Source organism: Canis lupus, chromosome X (assembly GCF_003254725.2).
Source record: "Canis lupus dingo isolate Sandy chromosome X, ASM325472v2, whole genome shotgun sequence".
Lineage (NCBI taxonomy): Eukaryota > Metazoa > Chordata > Mammalia > Carnivora > Canidae > Canis > Canis lupus.
The window spans coordinates 107,111,734-107,125,740 of NC_064281.1; the positions used below are offsets into that span (position 1 = coordinate 107,111,734).

The 14,007-nt window shown below is 43.5% G+C and overlaps 1 protein-coding gene across 29 annotated transcripts in view; it reads right to left on the reverse strand.

Annotated features, from left to right (window-relative positions):
- Positions 1-803: 803 nt before the first annotated feature.
- Positions 804-14,007, reverse strand: part of MAP7D3 (MAP7 domain containing 3) — a 59,643-nt gene continuing 46,439 nt past the window's right edge. For 15 of the 29 annotated variants that reach the window (XM_035711582.2, XM_035711576.2, XM_049107915.1 and 12 more), the window contains 11 exons: positions 13,061-13,923; positions 12,397-12,524; positions 11,924-12,129; positions 10,996-11,125; positions 8,810-8,945; positions 7,493-7,597; positions 6,591-6,644; positions 5,248-5,350; positions 3,959-4,157; positions 2,787-3,058; positions 804-2,216 (listed from right to left, as the gene is read on the reverse strand). In XM_035711582.2, the coding sequence (XP_035567475.1) occupies positions 2,209-2,216; positions 2,787-3,058; positions 3,959-4,157; positions 5,248-5,350; positions 6,591-6,644; positions 7,493-7,597; positions 8,810-8,945; positions 10,996-11,125; positions 11,924-12,129; positions 12,397-12,524; positions 13,061-13,923 (2,204 nt within the window). In that variant the 3' untranslated portion in view covers positions 804-2,208. The remainder of the gene's footprint in view (positions 2,217-2,786; positions 3,059-3,958; positions 4,158-5,247; positions 5,351-6,590; positions 6,645-7,492; positions 7,598-8,809; positions 8,946-10,995; positions 11,126-11,923; positions 12,130-12,396; positions 12,525-13,060; positions 13,924-14,007) is intronic. The other 14 variants (XM_049107918.1, XM_035711575.2, XM_049107928.1 and 11 more) reach the window with 9 other exon arrangements.

Here is a 14,007-nt window from a genome sequence, read left to right on the forward strand (position 1 = left end):
GTGTGCACACCACAGAACATCCCAGGTCAACAGCTGCAACAGCCAGACCAATGATATGGAATGCCAAGTGGGGACGGCTGTCACTATTCTCAGAAGCACCAGACCCCAAAGGCAGAATCAACAGGGACCTCACCTGACCCAAAACAAAACCTAGCAGAACAGGCCTCAAGGTTGGAGACTATATATTTACAGGCAGATCAGAACATCTGTTTTAGCCAGGCACAGGAATGGTGAGGTCACAAAGATAGTGTGCATGTAACAGCACAATCACAGCCTGTGTGGTGTGCACACTCAGGCTCGAGAAAGCCAAGTGTTTGTCGAAGGCACAAGGGAGGCCCCTCAAAGAGCTGCGGAGAGGTTTGGGGAGTGACTGCATAAAGGTACAGGTGTTAAAAAAAAGGTACAGGTGTTTTGAGGGTGATGAAAAGGTTCTGGAGCCAGATACAGGTAGTGGTTGCACAACACTGAATGGACCGAATGCCAACAAACTGGAATATGTTAGGTGAATTTCACCACAGTAAACAGAAAAGACACCTTATAACCACTGGCCTCAAGGAAAAGTCGAGAGCCACCAGTGGCAAGAGTAAGATACACTAAACCGGGCACAGGATTTGAAAATTCACACCTTAATGTCCCACATCACCAAGTAGCTGAAAGGGGGCATCAGAGGATTTGCTTACCTTCTATTGAACCTGTCACTTGCCTATTGTTCAAAGGTTGGTTAACCATTAGGGTCTCCTTTATACCACCAGCAATCTGTTTCTTGTTATTTGTTTTTTGTTATTGTAATAAAAAAAGAAAACTTGCTTTATCTGCAAAGTTTATTTCACAGAGCACACATATAAATGCAGGTGTAACAGTGTTCCAACATGTGACATTGGTGCAGAAAAATACCAGAAATTCATTTGTTACGATGATTGTCTCTGCCTTCTATATGAAAGAGCTCCTGTATAAAAATAGTTTTCGAATCTAAGGCACCAAGCTCTAATCTATAACAATGGTACAGTACTCTGAATGGCAAAGAGCTAAGGAATCAGAAAGAAGGCCTTTCTTTTGCTAATCCAAGGCTGGTGGCTAGAAAGGAACATGGACTTGCTTCAAACTCCTTTATGATTCACCAGAAAACTATTAGCAGTAGGACAACTGCTGTGCATTCAAGTTTTAGTCAAGGGCGTGTATTAAGCAGAATTTGACGGATGTCAGGAAACCTATCCCGTGTGTGTATGTGCGTACAAATGTGTGTATGCAAATGCGTGTGCACGTGTGTACGTGTGCGTCCATGTGTGCACACCTCTCTATCGTGGGGCCCAAAGAATGGCACTATTCCTGTGTTCACTTGCAGCCAGCAGCTAGAGAAAGGCAAGCAAATCGGCTCCACATGCCAAGGCCGAGTGTGCACTGCAGGGCAGGGCTGGCAAGCACAAGGACAAATAGATGGCACACTGTGAACTGGGGAAATGGCACGTGCCCCACCAGACAACAGCCAGGTACTGCTTTAGGTACAATCAAAACACTATGCATGTTTGAAAATAAACCCCAAAGTGCACTTCAAAAGGTGATGGTGATGAGCACAAAGGGTGCTACAACTGTCCCAAGATCACACTTTCCAACACTCCTAGCCTGTGGGGGTGTCAGGGCCTGTGCGCTCAGGTGATGGCACAGTTGAACACATGTATACCTAATGGTTAACATGTAACTTAACAGTATTTTGCAGCCTCGCCTTTGTCTATTAGAGACAATCCAGCAAAGCTCTTGTGAGCAATCCTGAGTCCCTCACACACCCTATGTGTCCTCTATGAGATTGAATGTCAGCTTTGAATTGCTAAAGTGACATAGCTGTTAAACAGAATAAGCATTATTTTAAGAGAGGAAATTACTCCTTGGTTTACAAGCTCAAGAGTCACCACTTCATAAAGGCACCCTTGATGTGCACTCACACACCCTGGCTGGAAAACAAGAACGAGACAGTGGAAGTATTTACAGGAAAACAAAAATGACTTTTTACTCAGAATCCTTGCTGTGGGCAAGAGTCAAGATGGTATGTGCATCTTCTGAGATACATGTTAAGGTGTCTGTCTGATGTTTTCCCTTTTTTTGATGATCATTTTCTTGGCCAGGTTCAAATTAGAGGCAGAAAGACTAGGGGAGATGGGACTAGAAGTGGAGATCCACAGCAGATGATCAATTCTCTTCTGGGCTGTGCGAAGTTTACATATCTGACCAGAGGGAAAAAGAAAAAGAACAGTGAAGATGCTGGTCTCACTGCCACTGGGCGCCAGCCTCTCTTCATGGTAGGTGCGGGACCTTTGGAAACCCCCTCCCCAACCCAACGCAGCTGACACACTGGTGCCCTCAGAACCCCAGCCGCCAAACAGGCCCAAGCTGTCTCTCAATTTTGAAGAAAGCTTCCTAAAGGAAAGAAAAGCAAAGGTCTTCTGGCTTCAGAAAGTCAGATGGAGAGACTAAATCTAAAAGTATCATGAATCATGTGTCCTAAACAATTATCTGCCTGCCGTAAAGCAGCTGATGGATCAGAGGGGCTGACAAGAACTGACTTTGTGTATCTAGTAGGAAATGCAGGGTGTCAAAACTAGAATCAAGTCATTTGTTCTCAAAACCAACTTAAATGGAAGACTCTTTGATATGAAGGTAGCCTTTAGACCCACCACCATCTCCCTACTTGCCTCAAAGTTACAGGATGCCAAGAAGGCCCTGCAAGAGCCAGAAGCAGGAGGGTTCGTGGCCAACTGCCTTTCAAGCAAGGTGAAAATAGGAGGAGGCCTTACCCGGTGGAGCAGGAACAGATTTGTTTTTCTTGTCGTCTAAAGGCAACTGGGGACTCTGGTGGAATGTCATGGAACCTTTCAGATGGTATTTTCGGCTATCAGGAGGGATACTGGACATAAGGGGCTCTGCCTCATTTCTGATGTCAATAATCTTGTCACAGATCCACTCCTGTGCCTCTGGATATAAACTCTTGGAAGGTCCCACGGTGTTACAGTTTTCACTTGCCTTTCTGGTTTTTGCTGCACGGCTGGTCATTCTTTTGGTGGACGATCTGGAAAGAAAGGCTTGTGTTAGAATCCTGACTAACCACAGACCAAAGTTTTGTCCCAAATAAAGCTTTCTCCTTTAATTAACTTCTAAGAGAGATCTTGGAAGTAACTTATCCTTCAGAATCCTAGTATGGAAAGGCTGGAAGGGACCCTGGAGATCACAGAACACACTGGTTTCCAAATTGTGTCCTACAAAGTCCCAGGGTTCAGCGAACACTAAGCAGGGCTAGGAGCAGCTAAGCACGCAGGGCTCCAGAAGCCCTGTTGCCCACTTCATGCTGACATGGGATGCCACCAGAACAGTCAACTGAGGATGAATGTGGCTTTCCTAGCTCCGGTGCTCAGCTCAGCCCATCACTGTGCTTCTCAGCCCATTGTGTTCCAGTGGGCTTTGTAGGTTTGTGTCTTTTTAGGCAATCCCCAGGGAGAATTCCTAAGAATCTACCCACTCTTCAAACCTAACTTCTGATTCTCAGTTTCACTATATATAAAATGACATCTGTACTGAAGTCAGACTTGCAATTATTAGAATTAAAATAAATAGGCAACATAAAACACCTGGTATGCAGCAGTCACTCAATGTCCCCCCTTTCTGGATTTTATGAGCAGATGCTAACCACTGTGCACAAAAGCACAGCTTAGAGCCAGATGTACCTGGTTTGAATGTGGGCTCTGCCCTTTCACAATGGGATGTTGGGCAAATAAGGCCCTTAATCTCTCCGTGCCTCAGTTTCCTCGTCTGTAAAAGTGAAGTTGATAGCCCTTACCTAGCAAGGCTGCTGTGGGGATTGGTTTATTTCTGGAAGTACTTGACCCAGTGCTTGGTACAAACTAAGAGCTCAGTCAATAATCGTGTATGACTCCCACCAAATTTATTCTGATAAGCTCGCTGAGCAACTCACCTGGTACCCTTCGCCTGAGCCAAAGGGTCTTTCGCACTTTTTTGTCTGAAGGTTTTCATGTCGTCATTAAAAAATGTTTTTGTCTCTCTATGGACTTGGCCAGAAGTGGCATCTAAAAACACCAGCTTGGGAGTGTTCTTCTTCATGTTTTTAAAATGTGTTTTGAGTTTTGTGGATGAATCCATGCCATTTATAAAGGCTTGGAAAACAAAAGGAAGAAGATTAAAACTGGAGTTTTGACAACGGAGACAACAGAAGGTGAAGGCTGTGATTGTGGTAGGCCAGGGCACAGCCAGCTGCCTCAAGGCAGGGAGGGCCATGCAGTGGGATTATGGGGTGCAAGGTGCTGCCCGGTGCACATGCCTCCTCTGGTCTCAAAGCACAAAGGGGCCATCTCTAAGGAACCTGACCTCTTTCCTCTGCCAGGCAAAAGTGGTAGGCCAGAAGGCAGCGGGCAACAGGCAGCAAGCTTCTTACCCCTCCTCCTGACTACCCACCTGTCCAATCCCACCTCTTATTTTAGCCTCAATCCCAGTGCTATCTCCTACCTTCACCTTTCCTCAGGGCCTGAAGCAGACCCTACACCTAGCCCTGCTCCTACTGCTCTGTTCTCACTGCATTTGGGCCAACCAGCTTGTGGCAGTATCACTGTTTGCTCCTCTGTTTCCCCAAGGCCTCCCTTGAGGGTATGCTTCCTCCTTTCTGTATCTCTGCTACCCCTACAGAGAGCCTGACTTGCGTATTCATATCCATTTGTGGGATAAAGAGTGGACAACAGTGTTTTCTCAAGTGCCTGGTACTGCTGCCAGAAAGTGGTTCCTCCTCATGAGGGACTCAGCCTTCCATTTCAGAGGGCTCTCAGATCACAAGAGGTGTTGTGTTTCTCCCAGTGAGGTGGGAAGCGGTATTCTACCTGTGTGTGCTCATTCATGAAAGCCGCATAAGGCCAGGAGCTAGGAAATGCTAGTAAGCCTCACATTCCGGTAAGAGCTACTACCTACAGCCTACGTCACAACCTGTACAAGAATAATATTTGCCACTGTAGTGGGCTTTACTGAGAGCTGTCTATGCATCAGGTACTATTCTTAGCATGACATGGATCAGCCCATGGCAATCTCGTGCTACCTTAAGAGGACCACATTAGCTTCCCCTTTTTCAGGTAGGAAAACTGAGTACAGAGAGGTTCAGTAAGTTGCCCAAAGCCACACAGCTCAGAAGCAAAGGAGCCCCTAGATGAACTCAGTCCAGATCCTATACGGTGACTAACAGAACTCAAAAGGCAAGCAAACCTGATGGATGCGGGTCATCAGAAGAACCATCGTCACTTTCCGACTCATCCTCATCATCCGCCTCGTCCTCCTCGTATGTGTTGTCAACAAAGGTTTCTGCAGCCTAGGATGAGAAAAGGAGTCATGATTGCATCTATATTCCATCAGCCTGATTTGGTCATTTCAAAGAAAACAGGTTCATGCTGGACTAATTGATGGCTATTTTTCATCACTTCAATTAAAGGTTAAAAAAAAAATCTAACCTCTAACAGGTGGCTCTAGTTGTCTTTCAGTTAGGGAGATACTCAAGAATGAAAGACTTCTCTGAGTGAGCAGATGGCAATGGTTTTGGGTTGGCATGTGGCCTTTGTTGCTCAGAGTCCAAACTAAGCCATAGTAGGGCCAATTGATGAACAGCTAAAAAAAATTCACGGCTGTCTCGAGAGGAGGCCACTTCTCAGGCCAGTGGGCTAACTGATCTTTGTGTCTCCACACTTTCCAGAAATGACAGTTCTATTTTAAATTTTCATGATATGAATGACCACACATGGGAACTGGAAAGAGCCAAAATACCAGTTTGGTAACACAAAGGGTTAAAAGTCCAGAATCTGGAGGGAAAAGGCCTTCTAGAGGCATGTGACACATCAAAAGACAGGATTGCTGGGGTAGAAAATACTTGTGAAATAGACCCCCAAAAGCAGTTACAATAAAGGAGAAAAAATTGCTCAATTTGAAGTTCATGAAAATGAACTTCTGTTCAACAAAAGGCCTTATGAGAATATGAGACAAACTACAGCAATACCTACATATCTGTAGGGCTCATAAGCAGAGCAGGTAAAAAAAACTCCTACACATCACTAAGGAGGCCAACCACCAAACAGAAACATGGACAAAGGACTCGACAAGGCACTTCACCAAAGTAGATCTCAAATGGCCAAAAAGTAGATGAAAAGGCACTCGAGTTCATTTATCATCAGAAACTACTAAACAGTTCAGTAGTGTGCATATTAAGAACTTCTATCCAGCAGCAGACCAAGTTAGGATAGGCTATGAACTGGGAGAAGATCTATGCAGCACAAACGAGCAGAAAAGTAATATCATCCAGAACAGTGAAGAACCACAAGTCAGTGAGAAAAGAGAAGTATCAACCCAAAGGCTTTGGGCACAGACTCGAACAAGCATCTCACACAAGAAAAAACAGGATAGCTAATTAAAGATAAGAGAACGAGCTCCACTTTTTTCATAATCAGGGACAAGGGAGACTGATGCTTAAGTTACCACCAAATCAGCAAAAATGGAAAAGTCGGCAAGAAGGTGAAGCTACAGAAATTCTTATGTACTGCCGGCAGGGACACACAGAGTACCTTTGATGTATTTGAATCTGTCTTCCTCGTCCGCTTCATTATTTCCTCAATTCTCTATTTCAAGGAAAATAAAAAATCAAACACAAAAACGGATTAAAAACAAACCCACAATCCTGAAGAAGTTGATTACTTGTTTTCCACAAGCAGACAGCATCAGTACTGCTCCCAAGCCACAGATTTAACCACCTTGAGACCTTGGGTCAGCAGCCACACATCCTCCCAACCCCAGTATCAGTCATCTGGACAACATCTTGAGTGGTAGTAGCTAATGTTTTAGTCTGAACAGACCATGACTGAAGCAAATATTAATGAAAAGAATGCACCCCAATGATGTGACATTGACAGAAGTCTGTTACTGGAAAGAATACACACATGAGAGGGAAATAATTTTTCTTCCCTGTGCACACCTCCTTCCCTGGTGAGAGACAGGCCTTGTAGCCTGAATGGGGGCCTCCTCTGATGCCAGAGGATCCCGATGAGTTGCACAAAGTGAGGTCCCATCTGATGAACAGCCCACACCACGGACTTCGAGAGAAGCCTGAACCTCCTGCTCCCTCCCACTAAGCTGCTTGCAGTTTCCAGCCCAGTTTGGAAGAAACTAACTTCTGCCAACCCCTCCCTGTGACTGGAGGGATTCTTTCAAAGGAGCTTTGTTCCCAGAGGTTTGTGATATTGAGGTGTCACTATAGTGGTCACCAGTGGTCCATGATAGATAAGGTCAATAAGGGGAGACCCTTCCATAGTAGGGGGGAGATCCTTAGATAAAGAAGAGAGTTGCAGTGGGAAAACTACCAGAGGCTAGCATGCCACTTACTTGTGATTTTCAAGAACATGTTTTGATATCATGTGCCCAATGTTATTTTTGAAAAGAACCAAACCTCCAAAATAGAATGAAAGAGTACCTTCTTCCTTTCTAATCGCTCTTGCAAATTCTGTAACATAATTCTCTCCTGCTCCTTCTTGCGTTTGTCAGCCTCCTCCTGAGCTTTTATCTTGGCGTCCCCTTTCTAAAAAATTTGCATAAAGATACCATTTATTCTCAATATATGAGTGATAACTGAAAACAATAGCTGAAAAAGTTAAATAGTTAAATGTTATCCAGCATAAAAGAATGTAACCTGAATGACAGCACCTATACACACCACACTCATGAATTACCAGTTTTCAAAGCATTAACTAAAAATGCACAAAACTAGGCTATCCTCTTGAGGATTTAGAAGCAACGTCAGTCCCCTCCAGGACCTCAGGGTTATCATTATACTGGTTATCAGGCCACTACAGTTTCAAAGTAAGTGATTATTTAGCTATCCATCAACACAGAAACAGGAGCCAAAAGTCTTACACCTTTCAAAAGCACGGAGAGGTTCCTTAAAGGTAGCTTCCTGAGGAATGCAAACGCACACAACCACTTACACAACATATAAGTGATTAAGTGATATACTAAAACTGGAATGAATATTAAGTAGGCTAGGTAGTGTTAATAATTCAAACTGAGGGATCCCTGGGTGGCGCAGCGGTTTGGCGCCTGCCTTTGGCCCAGGGCGTGATCCTGGAGACCCGGGATCGAATCCCACATCAGTCTCCCGGTGCATGGAGCCTGCTTCTCCCTCTGCCTATGTCTCTGTGCCCCTCTCTCTCTCTCTCTGTGACTATCATAAATAAATAAAAATTTAAAAAAAAAAATAATAATAATAATAATTCAAACTGAGTGTAGTCTGAGCTCAGTTTATAGATTTATTTACCAGGTGATTTGAATTTGCATGGATAAGACATTCTTACTGGGGAACTGGAGGACTTTAAACTTTTCGAGGCATTCATAATTTTTATCGTCTCTGTTGGAGTTTAAGGAGTGCAGCTGTGAGCGTTGCCACAGAGTGCAAGATTGGGAAAACTCACATAGGACATTTAATCTGCGTGAGCAATGGGATTTCCTGAAACCAAGCTGCAATGTTGTTTATGTAGACAAAATAAAAAACTACTAATCTATAATTCTCAGCTTTCTGCTTCTGTTTCACTTGGAAAATATTCTACGATTTTGCCAAGGGTGGCTGGGAATGACTTGTAGTAGCTTTGGGTAGCAGCTAGACTATAATGGGAAAATACAGCCAGTGAAGGCTACATATCTGTTCACCATCTTTCTTGGAGAGACAGATTTTTGCCTTGGGTTTCCAATGAATTTTAGAATCTGCTTCTCAACCCCTGATAGAGAGCCAACAAACCTGTAGCAGCACTTTCCGGTCTTCTGGATCTGGATATTCTTTTTTCTTTATTTCCTTCTGCTGTTGCCCATCTTCCAGTTTTAAGAACTCTTCTTGTTGGCCTTCAATTGCTTTCTCTGCCATGTCCTTCAATTTGCTAATGACACAACACATTTAAACAATTTAGTATTTGTCTCAGTCTCTACTATATACAGCTTGCTATATAGTACATGCATTTTTTTAAGTCATCTCTACACCCAACATGGGGCTCGAACTCCTGACCCCAAGATCAAGAGTTGCATGCTCCTCTGATTGAGCCAGCCACATACTCCCTGTACATGCATTTAAAAAAAAAAAAGATTTACTTATGGGACACCTGGGTGGCTCAGCAGTTGAGCGTCTGCCTTTGGCTCAGGGCATGATCCCAGAGTCCTGGGATTGAGTCCCACATCGGTCTCCCTACATGGAACCTGCTCCTCCCTCTGCCTGTCTCTGCCTCTCTCTGCATCTCAAATGAATGAATGAATCTTTTTTAAAAAATAAATAAAAATTAAAAAGATGTACTTATTTGAGAGAGAGAGAGGGAGGGAGAGGGGGAGAGAGAGAGAGAGAATATGCCAGGTGGGGGAGGAGCAGAAGGAAAGAGGAAATCCCAAGCAAAACACGAGGCTTAATCCCAGGACCCGAGATCTGACCTGAGCCGAAACCAAGACTGCGCCACCCAAGCACCCTTGTACATGTTTTTTAATAGTGAAACTGCTTCTGTACAGAACACAACTTATACTTACATCAGATTCACTGCATTTTCTATGTTATTGCACAGAATTTACATAATTTCACACTTTTTATTTATTTTAGAAATTCTGAGTGTGCACATGTGTGCAAGTTGGAGGCAGAGGGAAAGGGAAAGAAGCAAATTTCCTGCTGAGCACAGAGCCTGAAGCAGGGCTCAACGCAGGGCTTGATGCAGGGCCTGATCCCATAAGCCCAAGATCATGGCCCGAGATCATGACCCGAGCCGAAACCAGCAGTCAGATGCTCAACCAAGCCACCGAGGTACCCCAATTTTACCCTTTTTAAATGGGGGAAACTAGCTCTTGGGAGTAAAAAAGATTTCTATCAGTTAGTGGGCTACTCTGTATCTTAAAAGGAGACAGAAAAGAAGAGCACTCCTTAACTGTATTAAACACATGGGACCCTCCAAAAGGCCTCATTTTTACATACATTCACACCCAATCTCACATGTAATCATTTAAAAGAAGGCCTGGTGGTGCCCAGAGGAAAGCCATGTCAACAACGACCAGTATGCAGGGCTTTTTAAATGTTAAATTAGGGGTGTCTGGGTGGCTCCATTGGTTAAATGTTAAATCTGCCTTCGGCTCAGGGCATGATCCTGGGATGTGGTCTCTCTCTCAAGTAGATAAAATATTTAAGAAAATAAAATATTAAATTAGCTGTTTACATGAATCATTGATGTTTAAGTTAACATGTTATTTTTGCTATTCACAACATCCCCTTTCTCCTCTCTTCCAAACCCATAAGGTGTACTGAAAGCATATGATTACATTTCAAACACTTACTACTTAAAAACAAACTCAGGACTAGTTATTCTGTGCAGGCAGTGGACAGAGGTTTATATTCCAGAACCCTGAATCAGGTTAGCTTCAAGAAACCTTGAGATGGAATTAGAATGAACATGAGTGTACATGAGGTTTGCTGCCCACAGGCAAGCCTTCCAGCAAGGACTGATGAGAATGACATGTCACAAAGGTCACTGGAAGCACCCCTAGCAAAACAGGAGGAAGTACGCTTTCCAGGTTTACAAATTCCAAAGTTACAAAAGAAAGGGGCTAACCCTAGTGAATTCCAACAGAAATGGTCTGCCATGATCACTCAAGTGTTCCTGCTGAGATATGGGACCCTTATGGGGGGGTCTCCTTACGCATCTTAATGGTACAACTTAACAACACATGATGCATGGATACTAAAGACGGCTATACCAGCTATCTAGAAGACCAGTGTCCTCTCTGCTGGAGATGCTTGCCACATTTGTTTCGAAGGCAATGAGTCATTTCGGATTCACACTAAAGGAAAAGTCAGTTACTCTTTGAGTATTTGAAATACATCTAACCTGAAGGTACATTTTTGACTTTCAAAATCTGGGCCCTAGACAAGATAGAGTATAGAAAGAGTGGGTTGGTGCCAACCTTTGCTCCGTTTCCTTTTGTTGCCTTTCTTCCTTCTCTCTTTGTTCACGAGCAAGGCGTCGTTTTTCTGCCAAAATTTTTGTTGCCTCCTCAGCATTCATAGTCCCTGGTGTGCTTTTATTACCAGACTCTAGTTGAAATTAACATGTAAAACAGTTAGCTTAGGGAACTTAACACCCTTAAGTCCAATAAAGAGGTACAAGACAACCAATGACATTAAAAACCCAAACAATATGCACATGGTCTAAAATTTATAAACAACAAACAATCTATAAGTGATTACAGAACAGATTTGGTTCAAACCCCGAACCCCACTCCCAGTAACAGAAGAAACAGTTTGTCTCTTTTTAACAACTACTTGCTCCAAAATAAAATAATGTACTCCTCCTTTGGTTTAGCCATTTTGAGAGATGTGATATTTTTCCTTATGGGAAAAAAGATTAAGACACACTGAATATAGAGGAAGACAAACACCCAGGCATCCCCTAACCAGTTACTTTTTTTTTTTCAAAGATTTTATTTATTTATTCATAGAGACACACACAGAGAGAGAGAGAGAGAGAGGCAGAGATACAGGCAGAGGGAGAAGCAGGCTCCACGCAGAGAGCCCAATGCGGGACTCGATCCTGGGTCTCCAGGATCACGCCCTGGGCTGCAGGCAGTGCTAAACCGCTGCGCCACCGGGGCTGCCCCCAACCAGTTACTTTTAACATCAGTTCCAAAAATGGATGTTCCAAAACAAGGGGGTAAGGGTAAGAAGCTCTGGCAAGAAAAAGTAAATAGTGTGCCAATGATTGGCTTAATTCTTTATCAAAAGAAGGCTCACTCCCTAAAGTTCTCAGAATTGGGGAATAAAATAAAGGCAACTATTCCCAAAGTACCTTAAGATTTTCTGGGTTGCCTAAATAAACTTAGTGAAAGAACTTACCTTCATAGACCATCTGCTTGTGGCTCACAGCCTCAGAGTTGTTAGAAGGTTTAGGCATTCCTTCTCTTTTCTTTCCAAGAGTACCTAATGCATTTTGCGCAAATAGGCTACGCTGAACAGGAATTATTTTACAGGAAAGAGAAGAATGTGACAGTTTTGACATGACGGGTGAAGGTGATGGGGGGCGATTCTTTTGCAATTGCCTGCTGGGAAAAAGTAACCATTAATGGAGGAAATCTGATATGATGTTGTAATATATATGTGCTAATTAGTTTATAACATGCCATTTCATAAAATATATTGTCTTGATATTATGATATTTTATGATATGTTATTCCATCTTTAAAGGCTTTTTTCTTTATGTTATGATGCATTTTCTATATTTATGTTTGATGTTATTTCATTTATGAAACACTCGTGGAATTTATCATGGTAAAATACTTATCAGGAACAGCTGCAAATAAGGTACTTACTTTGCACTGATAGGAGAAGGTGGACGCCATGTACTTGCAGGAGAAGATGGCCATTTATAACATGGTATGTGTGATGATGGGCGCTTTTTGGCAGTAGGATTTGAGGCCTGTTTGTCCATTTCTGATTTCTGAACAGAGTAATTTGATCAGATTAAGAAATTAGCATTTACTTTACTGCAGCTGACTTTTTTAAGACAAAAATACCCTGAATATAATACAATTATAGCTCCTTAAACTCCTAATTTTCCTTTTAAGCATAAGAATTAGGTACACAGATATGTTCTCCTAGACTACCAATTCAGATTACAAAATTCAAGATCACAGAAATAATTATCTTAAAAAATCTTTCACTTCAAATTCTACTTCTAAATCCTGATTAAAAGTTTTGCATTATTTCTCAAAAAGCTTTTCTTCACATTTTAGAAACAGTTCATGTAAAAGTTACTCCCTTCTACTAAAAAATTAATCTACCTTCGAGGGGAAACTGGTACAATGAATATCAGAATTTTAAATCGTTGAAGTTATCCTATTTTACTAATTTTATTACAGAATGCTATAAATATGAACACGTTGCTTATGCTGTGAAACCTGACCTATCGTAACCTACACAAGTAAACATGCAGATTTTAACAGAAAATTTTTCAATAAAAGGCATCTGACAAACCTTTGCAGAGTCTCTCACTTTCACCTTTGAAGATGTTTCTGGGCTCACCTCAGGGGATGCCTTGGGGGATGCTTCCGCACTCTCTTTGGGGAATACTTTCACACTAGCCTCAGGTGACGCTTCCACACTGGCCTCAGGTGACGCTTCCACACTGGCCTCAGGTGACGCTTCCACACTGGCCTCGGGGGACACTCCCACACTAGTCTTGGGAGATGCCTCCACACTTGCCTCAGATGATGCTTCCATGCTTACATCAGGGGATGCATCCATGCTCACCTCGGGAGATGAATCCACGCTCACCTCGGGGGACGGGTCCACGCTCACCTCAGGGGACACGTCCACGCTCACCGAAGGGGACGGGTCTACACTCACCGTGGGGGATGGGTCCACGCTCACCTCGGGGGACATGTCCACACTCACTTCAGGTGATGTTTCCATGCTCTCAAGGAGTGCTTCCACTTCTGTTTCACATGATGCTTCCATGCTCCCTTTAGGGGACCCTTCCATGTTCACCTTGGAGGTTGCTTCTATATTCACCTTGGGAGCGGGAGCTGCTTTCACATTCACCTCAGGGGCTGCTTCCACACTCACTGTGGCGGCCCCTTCCACGTTCACATTGGGGGCCACTTCTGCCTTTGCCTGGGGGGCAACTTCTGCCTTTGCCTCGGGGGCAGCTTCCACTTTTGGCTTGGGTGATGATTCTGCACTCACCTCACAGAGTGCTGCTTCTTTTTCCTGGGGAGGCACTACCTCGGAAGGCACTACTACTGATGACTTGTGAAGCACTACGTTACTCTTCAATTCGTCACTGCTCTGGCTACACAATGGCACGTTTATATTCTGGACTAAAGTACTGCGGGTGCCTGTGAGTGAATGAGAACAGAATGAAACTGCACACACTTAGAAACCTGACAAGACAGTATCACACCATGTGACAGTATAAGAAC